Genomic DNA, 16,537 nt, shown 5'->3' with positions numbered 1-16,537 from the left:
TGTGATTTTGTGTGGGGGGGGGGGGGTGGGGGGGGGGGGGGGGTCGTTATGTGACACACAGCAGCCACAACAGCACATTTTATTTATTTTTTCCTGTTTATTTGAAACATTCCCAAACGCATTAAATATATCATGAAATATCTTGATTCTCACCTTTATAGATGTTGATCTATAGTGGACAATGGTCAAAGTAACCTAATAATGTAGTCTATTAACTATGCATAAAAACCTGTCTGTTTATGTAATTAACAGATATGGGTGTCATGCTATAACATATTTTTAATACGACTGACTTTATATTTAATGTGAATTTAACATTGAAAGTTAATGTGAATAAAAACATTGCAAGTTAGACTACTAACTTGTACAGAAAGAGAGCAAAGAACATTTACATTATCAAAGAACATTTTCACTGACAGTCTAGTTCATGCACTCTCAAAAACTTCCATTAAAATCACTGAAGCTGTTTACACTATGAAATTAATATCGTACAGATTCGTACACACATTTGCACTTTGTTGTTTCTGATGAGAGAATTCGCCAGAAAGATGTATTCAGTCAGCGTTAGAGTGAATAAAACACCGGAATTTTCGCGATGACTCATCTGAACAACTCTGACTGGTCATTGCATTCATAAGCTCAACAGCATCGTGTGTGATTGTTATAATGCGCAGTGCTGTAAAAACGCGTCTGTCTCTGGCTCTGCACCAGCCAGCAAACGCAGATTTGAATATAGCAGCTGATTATATGGTGCACTGAACTTTCTAATCACGCCGGTGTGATTGTATTAAATATAGAAAATATGAATCAGCTATTTTCTGTCTTTTGGAAGCTGAATTCAAAATCCACTTGACTTGGCTCAAAAATTTGAGGGGGCACGTGCCCCCTCACTTTGAATGGGCATGACGCCTCTGGTTATGACTGGCATGGCAATGACTAATGATCAACGGATCCTGAGAGAACGTGGGTGCGGGTGGTCTAAGGTGACAACCCATCATGGTTTATGCATCCACCAAGGGAAGGCTAAGTCTGGTTGGAGCAGCCAGATGCAAGCTTGCACTGCAACAGCAGGTCAGACAAGGAGAAATTACATTAAGAGGAATCAAAGCCAGGTTGAGCACCACAGTGCTGCTGATTCCAACTCTGTATCTGGTGAAAGTGAGAAAGACCAGCCCACACAACAGGTTGCGTACTAACCAATGTACAGCCCTCAGCAACAACATCATGAACATTTAGCCACCTGCACACTCCCAAGTGTAACATCTAAAGAGCTGTCCCGCAGACCCAAAGTCAACTGGCCAAAAGCTAGCGACAAGGACGCATGGAGAAGCTTCGACTCAAGCCTGTATCTCACTCTCCAGAGCACACTAAGTACCGCTTCCAAGTTAAACATGTTCGGGCATGTCATCTATGAGGAAGGTCGGGAGAGGTTCGGAGAACTGCCCCAGAAGAGATCTATTCCCAAACAGACTGGGAGACGGGAGAGGGAAATCCTTCAGTTAGTAAAGGAGAGATGCCTGTTGCGGAAGGCATGGAGGAAAGCAGAAGACCAAGAGGAGAGCTTGAAGAACCTGTGGAATCAGATCATGGCCAGACTTGCAGACTTGAGACGTGCTGAGAGGATCAGAAAATGCAGAAACCACAAGGAGAAATCAAGGTTGAGTTTGCTTCGGGACGCTTTCAAGCTCACCCGAGGCCTCCTGAAGGAGAAGAAATCTGGCAAGCTGCAAACTACCCAGCAGGAGCTTGAGGTTTTTATCAAATCCCAGATCAGCGAAAGCCAGAAGGAATCCCCACTAGGATCCCCAGGGTATATACCACAGCTGCCTGAGCCCACCTCGCAATTTGACACTTCTCCTCCCAAATGGTCTGAGGTCAAGCAGATCGTAGAGCAAGCAAGAGCAGCATCAGCACACGGACCGATCGGCATACCCTATCGGGTATATAAAAACTGCCTTTTACTCTGGAAGCACTTATGAAAGCTGATGGGAGTGGCCTTGAAAGCGCAATCCATCCCTGAAGATTGGAGCAAAGCAGTTACCACCTTTATTCCAAAGGAAAAAGACTCCAGCAGCATCAACCAGTTCAGAGGCATTGCCCTATTAAATGTAGAGGGAAAGATATTCTTTTCGGTTCTGGCAAAACGCCTAACCAGCTACCTCTTGGCAAATAATTACATTGATACCAGTTGCCAGAAGGCAGGAGTCCCAGGCTTCCCTGGCTGCCTGGAGCACTCAGCTATGATCTGGGACCAAATCCAGACAGCCAAGAGGAATAGATCAGATCTGCATGTAGTCTGGTTGGACCTTGAGAATGCCTACATGTCAGTTCCCCACCAACTGATCTCCTTTGCTCTCAATTTTTTCCATGTGCCACTGCCCATTCAGACCATAGTGACCAAGTACTTTAACACCTTCCAAGTTTGATTCACAACCCAAGAGATCTCGACAGGTTGGTACCCGCTAGAGAGGGACATAGCAATGGGATGTTCCATCTCCCCCATCCTTTTTACTGCCTCATTCAAGATCATCTTGATCGGTGGCAGGCAGATGGTCCGAGGAGTCAGGGCCCACTCAGGCCAAAGGCTTCCAGCCATAAGAAGTTACATGGACGATGTCACCACCCTTCTCCAGACAGCTGCATGCACGTTCAGACTCCTCCAAAGGCTGGAGGAGCTGTTAGCATGGGCTCAGATGAGGATAAAGCCAGCTAAGTCCCGTAGCCTTTCAATTCGCAAGGGAGTTAGGAACAATAATATCTGCTTCTCAGTGAGCGGTGAGAAAATTCCTTTTCTTGTGCACCAACCTGTCCGAAGCCTCGGAAGACTCTACACGGCTGATGTATCTGACAGGCACACGGCTGACACTGTGATACCCCAGCTCATAGATGGGCTGAACAAGATCAAACAAAGCTGCCTCCCAGGGAAATTCAAGGTTTGGTGTTACCAGTTTACTCTGTACAGCCATCTTATGTGGCCTCTGAAACTGTGTGACATTACCTTAACAACAGTCCTGAAAATGGACAGGAAGTCAAATAGCTACATCAAGAAATGGCTTGGCCTCCCTCGCAGTCTTTCCAATGTGGCAGAAACCCATTGGGAGATTCATCTTGGAACTCCCACTAAAAGCCATCAGTTTGGGCTACAAGCAGGAGAAAGTGAGGCTGCTATTTGAGTTAAGAGACTCCCCCGACCTTCTTGTGAGAAACACTGAAGCGCAGATCTACACAGGACGCAAGTGGAGCGTGACGTAGACAGTGGTACAGGCCATCAACCGACTACAGCATCTGGAGATTGTTGGGTTCTCACAGCCAGGAAGGACAGGGCTTGGATGGGGATCTGCACCTAAAATGTGGTCCAAAGCATCCACAAAGGAAAGGAAAGATCTGGTGATCACAGAAGTGTCAAAGATGGAGGGGGAGTGTTACAAGGTCAGAGTTGCGCGGCTACACGAGCAAGGTAGATGGACAACCTGGGAAGCTATCAATAGGAACATCACGTGGGCTGATATGTGGAAGATTCCCCAAGCAAGGCTTAGTTTTCTCATAAGGGACACGTATGATATGCTTCCCAGCCCCCAGAACCTATAATTGTGGTATGGATCGGAAGAGAACTGTCATCTCTGACGTGCAGACTGGAGGCAAACAGGGCCCATTCAGTAACATCTCAGCAGCAGATCCACTTTGTCAGACAAGGGGAAGAGAGCCAAAGCAGCAGGCTGAAGGAGCGGTCTCTCCTGTCACCGGGAGGAGAGTGGAGCATGGCAGCTGATCTTGACTGCCAGCTGAGGTTCCCGGTTGAGATCACCATAAACTCTTTAGGACCAGCGGCGGGGGGTGACAGGGAGACGTCCCTGTCACTGCTCCACCACCCTGAGATGTTCCGGGATTAGGGGGTGGAACATCAGTGAAGGGTGGCTCCCGGCTGATGACTCCGCAGCTGGTCCAACAGCACCAGCGGAGGTGCTTCTGGCAGTGATGCCTAGCAGGTAGGCATACCTGTGCTGATAACATTGTAATAATATTTTATAATATTACTGTTTTCATCTCTATTCTAAATGCAGCATTGGTGAGCACAATAGACTCCTTTCAAAAACATTTAAAAAATCTTACCAACCGCAAACTTTTAAATGGTAGTGTAAGTTATGATATTATGTTTGTTATCAATATCAGCAATTCATCTTTTATGAATGAGCTAATGAACCCACTTGCAAAGTGTTTGAGTTTAGCAGAGTTCAGCTCTTTCCGCTTAAGCAGCTCAATCCTCAACACACTATGACTACGTTTACATCATGGACATCAGTAATCTAATTATTTACCTTATTCTAAATAAGCCAATATTATGATTATGGTTGATTATGGTAAGAGTTGCTTTTAGAATATTCCTTTCATGTTCCCGTTTTACATGTTATAGAACATAGTTCGATTAATGGCACACGTCATTACGTTCCCACGAGATGCCATCCGACGTCCCTTCCGTAATTTCATTTTGGGTGTTTCATTTTTAATTTTATGAAAGCTTCAAATGCAGTTAATTATTTGTACGTGCATACAGACGATGGCGGTGTTGAAGCTCTTTTATTTGCCGTCAAACAGTTGACCACTTCCGTGTGTGTATCCTGTCACTTAATCAATTAAGTAATAATTGATTAAGGTGTTTACATGTCTATACTGCACTTCAGTAATGCGAATAAAATAGGAATACTCCACATGTCTTAAGTCGATTTCTGTTTACTTCGAATATGACTTTAGCCGGATTAAGGTCATAAAAAATCTCTGTTTACATGGTAGATTCTTAATCAGAGTATTGTCTTAATCATGTTAAAATCGGATTATTGTTGTCCATGTAAACGTACTCTATGATTGAATTATGTTAATCCAATCACTGATGAAATTAAACAGCCCTTCAGCAACCAACATTTTTGTCAGTAATTTCGCTGACAGGATTAACACTAATTATAAGTGGACCTCAGAGGGGAAAATGAAATAATAAAGCACAATATGATCTCTTTAAAGCCAAGCAGTGTGTACTGGTAAGGATTAAACATCTCACTGTCCTCATGTACTCCTTCCACACGCCCCATTGGCCGAAAGAGCAGTGACAACACCCTGCCTCCACCCATCCCACTTTGCATGACCCTACTCCACCCTGCTTGCCTGACACAGACTCACTGATGCTGGAGAATAATTAAGTGCTAATTAAAAACACACATACACGTACACTCTTAAAAAATAAAGGTTCTGTATTGAAATCTATGGTTCCATCAAGAACCTTTAACAACCATGGAATCTTTCAATTAAGATTTAGATTATTAAAATGTGCTTCACACTAAGACAAAATAACTTTTGACTGAAAGGTTCTTTGAGGAACCAATAATGGTTCTTCTGTGGCATCGCTGTGAAAAACCCGCTTTTGGAACCTTTATTTTTGTACATACAGATCTGTGCAAAACGCACACATAAACACAGACAGAGGAACGAGAGCCAAAGACACATTCCACAAATCACAATGAGTTTCATCCTTTCTTCTCTGCGATCACATTTTCCTCAAGTGGCTTCACTCAACTTTGGGATTTCACACCCACATGCTGATCTAATTAATCTTTCCTGTGTTGTGGTTCTGCAAGAAGGCAGATTAATGAAATGAAGGTGTTTTAACATAGCCACATGTTTTTCAAGGTCAAACGAAGGTGAGCTGCTTGGGGAGGAATTCTGGGTGTCATGTACCCCAAGATCAGCCTCCCAAAGAGAAAATAAATATGCCTATTTTAACTCTCTACATTTTATTTATCTTAAAAGAGAGGAATGTTTTATGATTGAACTTGCATGCCTTCATGCAAGTTTGACGAAATTAATTTGGACGCAGATGAATAAGATGATGAATTAAATCACATGAGCGCTAGCCAGGAGTCAAGAGTTCACAAAATGTTTGTATTTCAGACAGGCAGAGAAAGATCTTCATCACTGAGGCATGTACACATAGTATATACACATACCAGCAAATATTAAAGGGGCCGTATTCTGCTACAAATGCTTTTTTAGTATTATTTTCAACCATTAAACCCCCTAAAAATGTTACTCAACGTTTTTTTGCACACAAAAAAATGTCATAGCAATTTAATTTTACACTTTTCACCCTTGTGCCGACCCTTTTTGTTAAACAGGTTATATTTTATAATGTACGTTTAAGACTGTATTCAAATAGTCACTTTTTTATGATTGGCTAACATCTATGTGAAATAGGGATGTGCATTCTCATAACTGAGGCTCGATGTGAAATGAGCAAGAATCCAAGGCTTCAGTAAATGTGAAATATATATTTCAGGACTGCACAACGTATCCTAACTGTGATATGGACTAATAACTCAATTAACTATATTTGTTTTATGGTTAATTTAAGTGGTTTGAGTGTAAAGAATATAGTTTAGAGCGAACACTCACATTTTTCAAGTTTTTGCCAAAATTGTTCAACTCTAAAAGGAGGATTTACGCTCAAAAACGCCTTCAGGGTAGAAAGTATTTTTATTTTATTTTATACATTATTTATTTATTTATTATACACTCTTAAAAATAAATGTTTCAAAAGAGGGTTTTTGCAGCATTGCCAGAAAAACCATTAAGGTTTACCCAAATAATCTTTCAGTGAACACCCTACTGAAAAATAAATATACTAACATTTATTTAAAATACATTTATTTTTATACTAAGTATACTACAAATACATTTACATATATATATACTTAATGAAAATACCATGCAATTGTACTTTTGGTATACTGAACTGGTATACTTAAAGTCTGCTAAATTGGAACAACTAATTTTGTACTTAATGCACTTTAATTGTGCAGAAGTAGTGCTGAAGTCCAACTAAAGATATACCGAAGTATATTTGATTGTGCTAACGTGGAACTACTGCAACACTTCAGGTACACTTTAAATATCTTGCATTTAAAAACCGATATTACTCAAAGATCATACAATCATCATCAATAGTGACATTATAACACATTTTAGGCTTAATATTCAGAAATATGCATTGTGCACAAGTAGTACTCCAAATAAAGTTTAATTAGAATTTTTATACCAGTAAGTCTCGAGCGATATCAGTAAATATGTTAAAAGATTTGAACTATACTTAGTATGAAATGAATGCATTCCAAATATATGGCTTTATAGGGCAGTTCTTTTTCTTTCTAAACTATTGTCTTTAATTTTCTTAGTTCTAAGAACATTTTAACAATCTAAATAATCTAAAGAACCTTTATTTTTAAGTGTAGAGTAACTAAATCCCTTGCTATGTTTAGGAGTTGGGGTTGAGTTAAGGTCTAAAAAATATCTCAGTATAAAAGTGGTTAAAACCACTTCTGTATTTTGCTTTCAAACATGTGAAATTTCCCCTGAATTATTCAACATATGATAACATCTGAAGATTGCCACGGCTTGACAGAATCCACTAAACTGAGGACATTTTGATAAAGCAGGATAAGTCTCCCTTGTGTGACCGCCCATTTTTCATGTCCCCTTTGTACAAGTGCACTCACAAACCTGCGCCCATTTGGCAATACATCTTATCCCAGCTGTGATTTACTCCTGACTCTTTACAGATGACTTGGTGAGCTGGTATGAAGCACTCAGGGAAATGTCAAATGCCCCAGTATTTTTCCTCCTCCCTCAGCCAGCCCAGCGATGGGAAGACGTCAGCCTGTGGAACAGAACAGACCGATAGGATGCCAATTATTTCGCAGCAAGGACTTGGACTGATAAAATAAGGATTCTAAAAGACAATCCATCTCATTGTGTGCAATCTTGGAGAGAGGACCTGAGAAGAGCAAGTAAAAACAGGAAACAGTGTGCAGTAATGGAAAAGTCTGTGTTTTGCTCTGAGCCAGAGTTGATGTTAATGAACAGCATTAATGTTAATGTAAGATCAGCATGCTTATGCACAGAGTGGACACTGTGCTTTTTAAAGCCATTGAAGGAATGCTCAGTGGCTTCAGAGCCCAGCCCTGCCAGCTTCAGGGCCTCTCGCAAGTAACAGGAGTCTGAAATATAAAAACAACATCCTTTGATTTACCCTCTGGGAGGAGAGTTGGAGAAAGTGTAAATATAAGCTAGCCATCCGCTCATACATGAGCCTGAGAAACGTCACGGGGATCAAAGAGAGAACCAGGAAGAAATTCTTCTGTTAGAAGATAATTATAAAGTAGATTCAGTCTTCCTCTCTTCCGGTGTTGAACAATATTTATTTCTAGACCATGTACAGTTCATATCAAGTAGAAAACCAAGACAGGCCAGTTCTGTAAACAGCAGATGCTATTTTAAACGTGCATATGTTGTTTTGCATACTACTATATTACGCAGTATGCAAACAGTTTGTATATGCATGAAATACCTGGATGATGTATAACATAAAAAAGAAAGAATTTGAAAGGAAAAATCCCACAATTCTATGTATTCAACATGGCCTTCCATTTCTAATATGACAAATGAACTAGAAGTAATACTATCCACATTTTTTAAATCTTCACACTGACACATTATTTGATTAAAACAGCAATAAAAAAGAAATGGGTGGAAATCAATCAATCAATTAATAAATCAGTATACGGTATACAAAGAGAGACATTGTTCCGAATATCTGCAGCCTCCTGCACAGTTATGAGTGTGATATTTTGCTTTTATTTAGCACAGGGGTGTCCAAACTCAGTCCTGGAGGGCCACAGTCTTGCAGAGTTTAGCTCCAACTTGCCTCAACACACCTACCTGGAAGTTTCCAGTATGCCTAGTAAGACCTTGATTAGCTGGTTAAGGTGTGTTTAATTGGGGTTGGAACTGGACTATTCAGGACAGTGGCACTCCAGGAGCAGGATTGGACATCCCTGATTTAGCAATTTAATACAGTATCAGAGTTAATATTCAGTAACTTTCACACAACAATAAAACACATTAGAGTATTTGTGTTGCACCAATGAGAACATTTCTAGACAAAGCCAAAGTGTCATTCACAACTTCCCTACTGTGGCCTCATGGGATAGAAAAGTGTACACCAGATGCACACTTCATAATCTTCGTAATGGATGTTGTAGATCATCCAGATACTATTTGCTTACTGTTTTATGCAAAGCACTCAGACATACAACTATATTCATGTACTACATAGTAAGTGTAGCATTTGGACCAATCAGACACACAACTTTTTGTTATATTTAACAAATAATATCGAACTCCCCATCACCTAACCAAATGGCCAGTTACGAGGGTCTATGGACCCTTCCCCCGAAATGCACCTAACACCTCAGAAAAGCAGAACAGGCCTCTGGTTCCATGGTAACCAATGCTGATATCACTGGTTTTATGGCCTAAAAGGAATGCAGGGGATAAACTCCCTCATTTTCCTCATAAGAAAGGCACAAATGCACAGGAGAAACTGACTTTTCTACTAATTAATTCATAGGAAAACCTTCTTTGAATGAACAGAAGTAGTCCTATTCAAATTCAGGAAGTTAGTTAATGAATAATGAATCAGTGTGTTTGAACAAATCAGTTGATTGAATGATTCAATGACTCACTCACAATATCACTTGTCGCCACCTACTGGTGTAACAGTAATCAGTTGACAAAAGTAATTTTAAATTCCCCACCAGTCGAGCAAACTGCAAAAAGTCCCAGATCTGTTGCACAGAATGTTTGATCATATTTGATGCAATTTATGCATGCACTATATAACAATAACTGCAGTCACACCCTATGGGAAATAAAACCGATGCTGCTGCAGTGGGGCTGAAAAGGAGGTGGAAGTCTGCAGGGGTTAGAGTTTAATACATGCCAAAAGCAAGTTGACCCCCTGTGATCTCCCACTTCCTGGCCAGATCTAACCCCATCATCACCTTGCATGCTTTCTCTATATTAGACTACATACCACAACCCCAGTGCAAAACAATGCCTGCATTATGTGGCTTTTGTAAACAGGAAAGCATGCATGTATTGGGTGTTGTCTTTTTATTGGTGGAACCTTGTTCAAGTTCATGAAGGAGATTCCACAAACCATAAAGTACACCACAGAAAATAATAAAAAATGAATGAGTGAGGGAAAGGGTGAAAACTTTGGAGTAACACATACATTGGGTGCTGGCAATGTGTATTCTCACATGGCTCAATGCATTGCTAAATGCATTTAGCACACAGTGAAGGCTCCTCTGTGGGGAGGGAGATATGAATGAAAGAAAGGGAAAGGGGAAGCATTGAATGGGCCCTATCAGCAATATCTGTGGGAGGAGACGAATATCAATACCCAGAATGTCAAACACATGTGGAAAACATTATCCTGGAAAACATTTGATTGAGGAGTCTTAAGAGATTTCAGGGTGCATTTGAGTCCATTTGATGTCATATTTTAATTTCCTTCAGGTTAACGTGAAAGTAGTTTTCCAAACTCGGACCAAGCAGGGGGCATTCACACAATCACACAGGACACCACAGCCCTGCTTTTCCATAGTTTTTGTATGCAAACATGCACTAGATGGATGTTTTTGACTCTTGCACTCATATTTCGAGCATGACACGAAAGAAGTAAAAAAGTGAAATTTGTGTTCATTCCACTGCCCCGTGCCTAGAGTTTTTGCATTCCACTGCGCTGCTCTTCCATTGTTTTTATATGTATGTTCTAGAGTCTATACAGATATTTGATTGTTGCACGTTTGCAGCCCATGACACTGCATTCTAATGCAAGTTAAAAGTTCAACCTTAAAAAAAATGTTTGTTTGCTTTTTTGTTGTTGTTGCTACTGAAATAAAATAATTGTGAACAATTATGTATTCTGTTATTATTATTATTTGTTTGCTAAACTGAAAAATATGACCAGAAATTCTTACAAATTCAGTTTAACTTTTTACAGTATACTCTGATAAACTTTACAGAAATAAAATATATTTATATATTTATTGTTGCCCAAATACATTTTAAATATATGCTACATTTATGTTGTAAACAGTGAAGCTCAATTAAATATATATTTGAAATAGAAAATATAATTAGTTTCAACTTTCATATACTAAAATATGTATTTCAAATTACATTTCCAATTTTACAGTAGTCGACAATTAGGCTATATGCAAATGTGGATAGCCTACTAGAGATCAAAACTAGATTTATAATGATTTATGTTTACATTTAAATGCTTTTTAAATATATGTTTATATTTTTACAGAATATTTTCAAAACATACAAAAAAATTGTCAAAAATATATTGGTAGAAAATATTTACTTAAATATATATTTTTTTATATTTTTGGCCATTTTTGTACATTTTGAAATAAAATCAATGTATGTACTGTAGGTTTCCTTTTAGATTTTGATATTGCGATGCAAACTGGTTATTGCCATCCTGAAAATTCAAACCTTTAACCATTTGAGACTTCATGACCTCGTCTCTTTCCAGTCATCTGTTCTCAGCTCATTTGCTCATATTTAACTTACTTAATACTTGTCAAATGTTGTACTCCCTTCAAAAAAAACCTAAAAAGGTATACAACTAGCCTATGTCTTGTTTTCCGAAACGGGACAATGATTGGATGGTCTTGTTTCCAATAAACAAATTGGAAACAAGAGCATCCAAATACATTTTTCTGTAGCTACATAATTTTTGGAGCTTTTGAATTGAAAATAAAGCTAAAAACTCACTCGTCCTGATGTTGCTGATATTGGATTCATGTGTAAAGTGTTTTTATTTTGGTGAAAATGGCGTGACTCCGCATGGCCTGCTCCCAGTGTGAATGCTGTAATCTGTAAAAACTCATCATTCATATCAACATTTCATGTTTTTAAATGCAAAAAAGCACTCTGTGTAAATGGCCCTTAAGTGAGCACAGAGTAGATGGAGTGTATGTCACTAAACTATATTTTGTCTGCAAGGCTGTTATTAACGTACATTAAATAGCTTTTCATTTTACGCTTGAAGTTTACCGTTCCACTAAAGTGGCAAATGCTTATGGAGCGAGTTTAGAAGTAGGATTTAGGAGTGAGTATTGGAGCTGACTCCAGTTGGGTGTGATTTATACAGGAAACTGCTTATTGCAACAGACAGGCACTCTGGAGGAAAGAGAGAAATAATTATAATGCGAACATAAAAAAGAATCTCAACCGCAATCATACGTACACACTGTAGACATAAAGCACGGTTACAAGTGGGGAGATCCGAATGCCTTGTGCATTTTTAAAACCCTTAAACGGCATGCCAAACATTCATCTCAAGCAAACTGTTCCTCATCCATGTGTGTGGTCCCATGGGCCCAGGGTCAGAGGTCACTGCCAAACTGCCTTATGTTTACATTTTCCAATCCTTCTCAGACCACAAGTTGGAGTCGTCCATCGCCATGTACTCAAGAGTGACTGCACTCTCAGCTAAAAAATACTTTTGGAAAATGCTTGATGGAAAAAGCAGTTCTACTGTTAAATGAGTTTCAAGCGCAGCTAGTGCAGTCAAGTATTCTTTCCATTTGGGTTTTATTATAGGCTGTAAAATTCAAAGCTCTTTGCTCATAGCGGTTAGATATGCAAACAAACGAAAGACAAGAGCAAAACTGTTTCTGCAGCAGTGGATATTGTGGCCTGGCTTCCCTGCTCAGAAATGTTGGATAAAACTATTGATATTGAGCTCAGTGTATTTCACCAAGAACATGCAAACATACATAGAAAGCCCAAGAAGTTCCGCTGATCTCCACTTTATAGACCATCTGCATATCATCAGCGGTGAACTGTATTTTGGCGAGGGAGTGGAACAGAGAATCCTGACTTATTGTCTTGATTTATGCTATAACATCTTGGAGCTAGTGCTAGTAAAACCAGTGTTTCCCAACCTTCTAACCTTTTTGTTTTATACCACCACAGACCCATCAGTAAGATCCTCTTAAAACGTAATAAAGAAATTAATAGTTTTACTATGCATGGATGCAAAAAAATTAATCAAAAGTGATAGGTAAATACAAAATATTTCTATTTCAACCATTTTACTTTTTATCAAAGAGTCCTGAAATAAAATATATCACCGTTTCCACAAAAATATGAAGCAGCACAACTGTTTTCAACATTGATAATGACAAGACATGCATCTTGAGCATCAAATCAGCATATTAACAAATGATTTCTGAAGGATCGTGTGACACTGAAAACTGGACTAATGATGCTGAAAATGTTGCACGTACACTTGATCTTTTTATATTAAGTTGGGGTAGTAGAAAAGTATCTAACATCGAAAAATCACACTCAGCACTTTTAATCAGTATGTTTTTGAGATGGACCGGAAAGGAACTGTCCCAACTGTTTTATTGTTTCTGCGGGGAAGCCTCAGACATGTGTCGCGCCATAAATATGGTCATTATTTGCTGGAGATGACAGGCTGAAAGGACATGCTGTCTGGTTACTGTCAACTCAAGCTTTCAAACCAAGTGTGTCGCCCATCTATGCTCATGACAGAAGGGTGGACAACAGCTGCAGCCCATGGGCGAGCTTCCCTCCTGTTCGCTTGCAGCATGTCCCACCCTTTCTAGAAATCGAGAAATGAACCCTGAGACAAACCAGTTTGCAATGACAAAGGAAAGCCCCTATTTGGAGACACAGAAAAAAATGATGGGAGGGGTCATACTGGAATCCCAAGAAGGCTGAATTGTGTACGTGTGTCTGTCTCCAGAGAGACTAAAGTCAAGGGAGAAAAAGAAGTTGATCATGCTTTCTGTTCCACTCCCACCCATCCCCCTTTCTCCCCCTCCCGTCCTCTATCTCTCGCTCCTTCAAATCTCAGCTCTAGCAGGTTGCTTAATGGTTTCCAGATTTCTTCATGCTGGTTTCCTCCTGGAAGCCTTGACTCCTGTCATGAGATTCAGCAGTGGAGGCCGTGGTTCTGTCCCACCCTTTCTAGAAATCGAGAAATTAACCCTGAGACAAACCAGTTTGCAATGACAAAGGAAAGCCCCTATTTGGAGACACAGGAAAAAATGATGGGAGGGGTCATACTGGAATCCCAAGAAGGCTGAATTGTGTACGTGTGTCTGTCTACAGAGAGACTAAAGTCAAGGGAGAAAAAGAAGTTGATCATGCTTTCTGTTCCACTCCCACCCATCCCCCTTTCTCCCCCTCCCGTCCTCTATCTCTCGCTCCTTCAAATCTCAGCTCTAGCAGGTTGCTTAATGGTTTCCAGATTTCTTCATGCTGGTTTCCTCCTGGAAGCCTTGACTCCTGTCATGAGATTCAGCAGTGGAGGCCGTGGTTCTGGCAGCTCACGATGATAATGCTTTAAATATTCACAAACAGCGACCTCCTCTGGTTATATAGTAGGACAGCATGGAAAATACTACTCAGCCTGGACCAGCTGATATGATTTTTTCAAGCAAGAACAGCACAAGGGCTAATTAATTGTGGGTGAATATATATAAATGCAGACTTAATCAGGTGATCAGGAACCCTGGGTTCTTTCTTCTGGTGTCTTTTTAGAGTCAGTAGAAAGGTCCCTTTAATGTCTCAAGTTATTGGAACTGTGAAATAGATTTTCTTCTGCTTACAATATGTCTTGTAATCTGTGTCTTAAGGACTGTTCCACAGGAGCATGTGCAATAATTGTGTACGGCTCATGCAACAAGTATGAAAAACATTGCTTAAACACTTTCTAATAAAGATCTGTAAAGCTTATTTTGATTTTATAAAATTATCTTTAAAAATATACCGGTAGTATCCTGAAAAAGGGTTTCTTTTCTTAACAAAAATAAATGAATTAATAATAAAGAATTCATGTTTATATATTATTTATTTCTAATTTTTTTCTAATGTTAAATCATGAATGAATAAATGAACCAAAAATGTTAAACAAATGCAAGCTAAATAAAATAGTTGTATAAAGGCTTGAGGTTAAAAGGTTTAAAAATAACTTCAGAAACTCAATGCCTTTTGAAAATTCAATATTCAAAGAGCCACCGTCTATATACAGCAGGATATGTCCAGTATTTCTGCTGTAATTATAACAAAGCTGTTTGTCTTTATATTTTTATTAATTTATTGAAATAAAAAACGTTGTTAAATACATTAACCACGAGTCATTTTGTGATTCCAGAACTATGTTCTTCAATAGAAATTATAGTTATTGAGGGGAAATTAAAAGAAAAGTGATTTAGGTTTACACTGTGATTTTATGTGATTATTTTATTATTTTAGATTATTTGAATATTTAACAATTATTTATTAATTATTATTGTGGGAAGTCGTGGCCTAATGGTTAGAGAGTCGGACTCGTAACCCAAAGGTTGTGGGTTCGAGTCTTGTACCGGCAGGGATTGTAGGTGGGGGAGTGAATGTACAGCGCTCTCCCACCTTCAATACCACAACTGAGGTGCCCTTGAGCAAGTGCCCCAACTGCTCCCCGGGCGCCGCAGCATAAATGGCTGCCCACTGCTCCGGGTGTGTGTTCACGGTGTGTGTGTGTGTGTGTTCACTGCTGTGTGTGTGCACTTTGGATGGGTAAATGCAGAGCACTAATTCCTAGTATGGGTCACCATACTTGGCCACATGTCACTTCACTTTTATTACTTTTTAGGCCCCTGGGTTGAGAACCACTTCTAACCAGTTCTAAATGCAATGCATTTGCAAAGCACAATTATTTCGTGTCACAAACAAAACACTAAAATACTCTGCTGAAGAAAGGTTTTGATCATACCCTGGTAAGAGTGGCATGGAATGAGAAAAAGTGATGTTGTGTATGCAGCTGGCCACTAGGTGGCAGGATGTATCCACATTTTACACAAGCAGCGTGTATATGAAATAATGGATTTTTTTGTCGAGCCAAGATTCATAAAATTATCTTTTATCTGAACCGAAGGAACATTAACACCTAACAAACTTTGTAGGGCAGCAGGCAGATCAATCAAACCACTTTGCTTTTAACACTAAAATCAATACATAATCACTCGTAAATTTGAGCTGGGAATACGGGGCTTTTGATTTTCACCTGAAGACAACACGCAGCAGTATGTGAGAAAAGAGCTAAATGTGAGCGCTGATATAAGTTAGAATGAGTGAGTGTGAATTATCTTTACTCACATGAAACATTCATGTAGGTCTGCAGTCGCAGTGATCCGATTAAAAGAGCTGCATGTGGTCAGTCATCACAGGAGGTCTTTAGCAGCATGTGTTGACAAAGGCTGAGCTTCCCTCAGCCTCAGGTAGGTTTATTGAATTAATCAATGGATCTGTGCCCATCTACGCAGAGAACGCCAATCTAGAACTCATAGCAACTTCAAGCTTAAAATTCAACTCCTGCTCAAATAAACCAAAATCAAAAAGTTTGTTTATTATCGATTCCACTGAACCTAATGGTCACTTTTGTATTTTCTTCTTGATAACTTCAAACTTAAAGGGATAGTTCAACCAAAAATGACCATTTTTAACGGCCAATTCTGTCAATCGTTCCAACCCTGTAAGACCTCCGTTCATCTTTGGAACACAAATTAATATGTTTAATGCAATCTGAGAGCTTTCTGATCCTGCATAGACAGCAAGG

The 16,537-nt window shown here is 39.4% G+C and overlaps 1 protein-coding gene across 2 annotated transcripts in view; it reads right to left on the bottom strand.

Annotated features, from left to right (window-relative positions):
• Positions 1-16,242, bottom strand: part of LOC107587961 (peripheral myelin protein 22-like) — a 32,414-nt gene extending 16,172 nt beyond the window's left edge. Inside the window, exons 1-2 of one of the 2 annotated variants that reach the window (XM_016275946.1) lie at positions 16,078-16,240; positions 7,543-7,699 (exon numbers count right to left, since the gene is read on the bottom strand). Coding sequence is in view for 1 of the 2 variants with exons in the window: in XM_016275944.1 (XP_016131430.1) it covers positions 16,078-16,086 (9 nt within the window). In the remaining variant the exon portion in view is untranslated. Of the gene's footprint in view, positions 1-7,542; positions 7,700-16,077 lie in introns of both variants that reach the window. The other variant, XM_016275944.1, reaches the window with a different exon arrangement.
• Positions 16,243-16,537: the final 295 nt, after the last annotated feature.

The sequence above is a fragment of the Sinocyclocheilus grahami genome, unplaced genomic scaffold (genome assembly GCF_001515645.1).
Source record: "Sinocyclocheilus grahami isolate Dianchi unplaced genomic scaffold, SAMN03320097.WGS_v1.1 scaffold97.1, whole genome shotgun sequence".
NCBI classification, from domain to species: domain Eukaryota; kingdom Metazoa; phylum Chordata; class Actinopteri; order Cypriniformes; family Cyprinidae; genus Sinocyclocheilus; species Sinocyclocheilus grahami.
The sequence above is the reverse complement of the archived record's forward strand: the minus strand, read 5'-3'. Positions and strand labels throughout refer to the sequence as shown.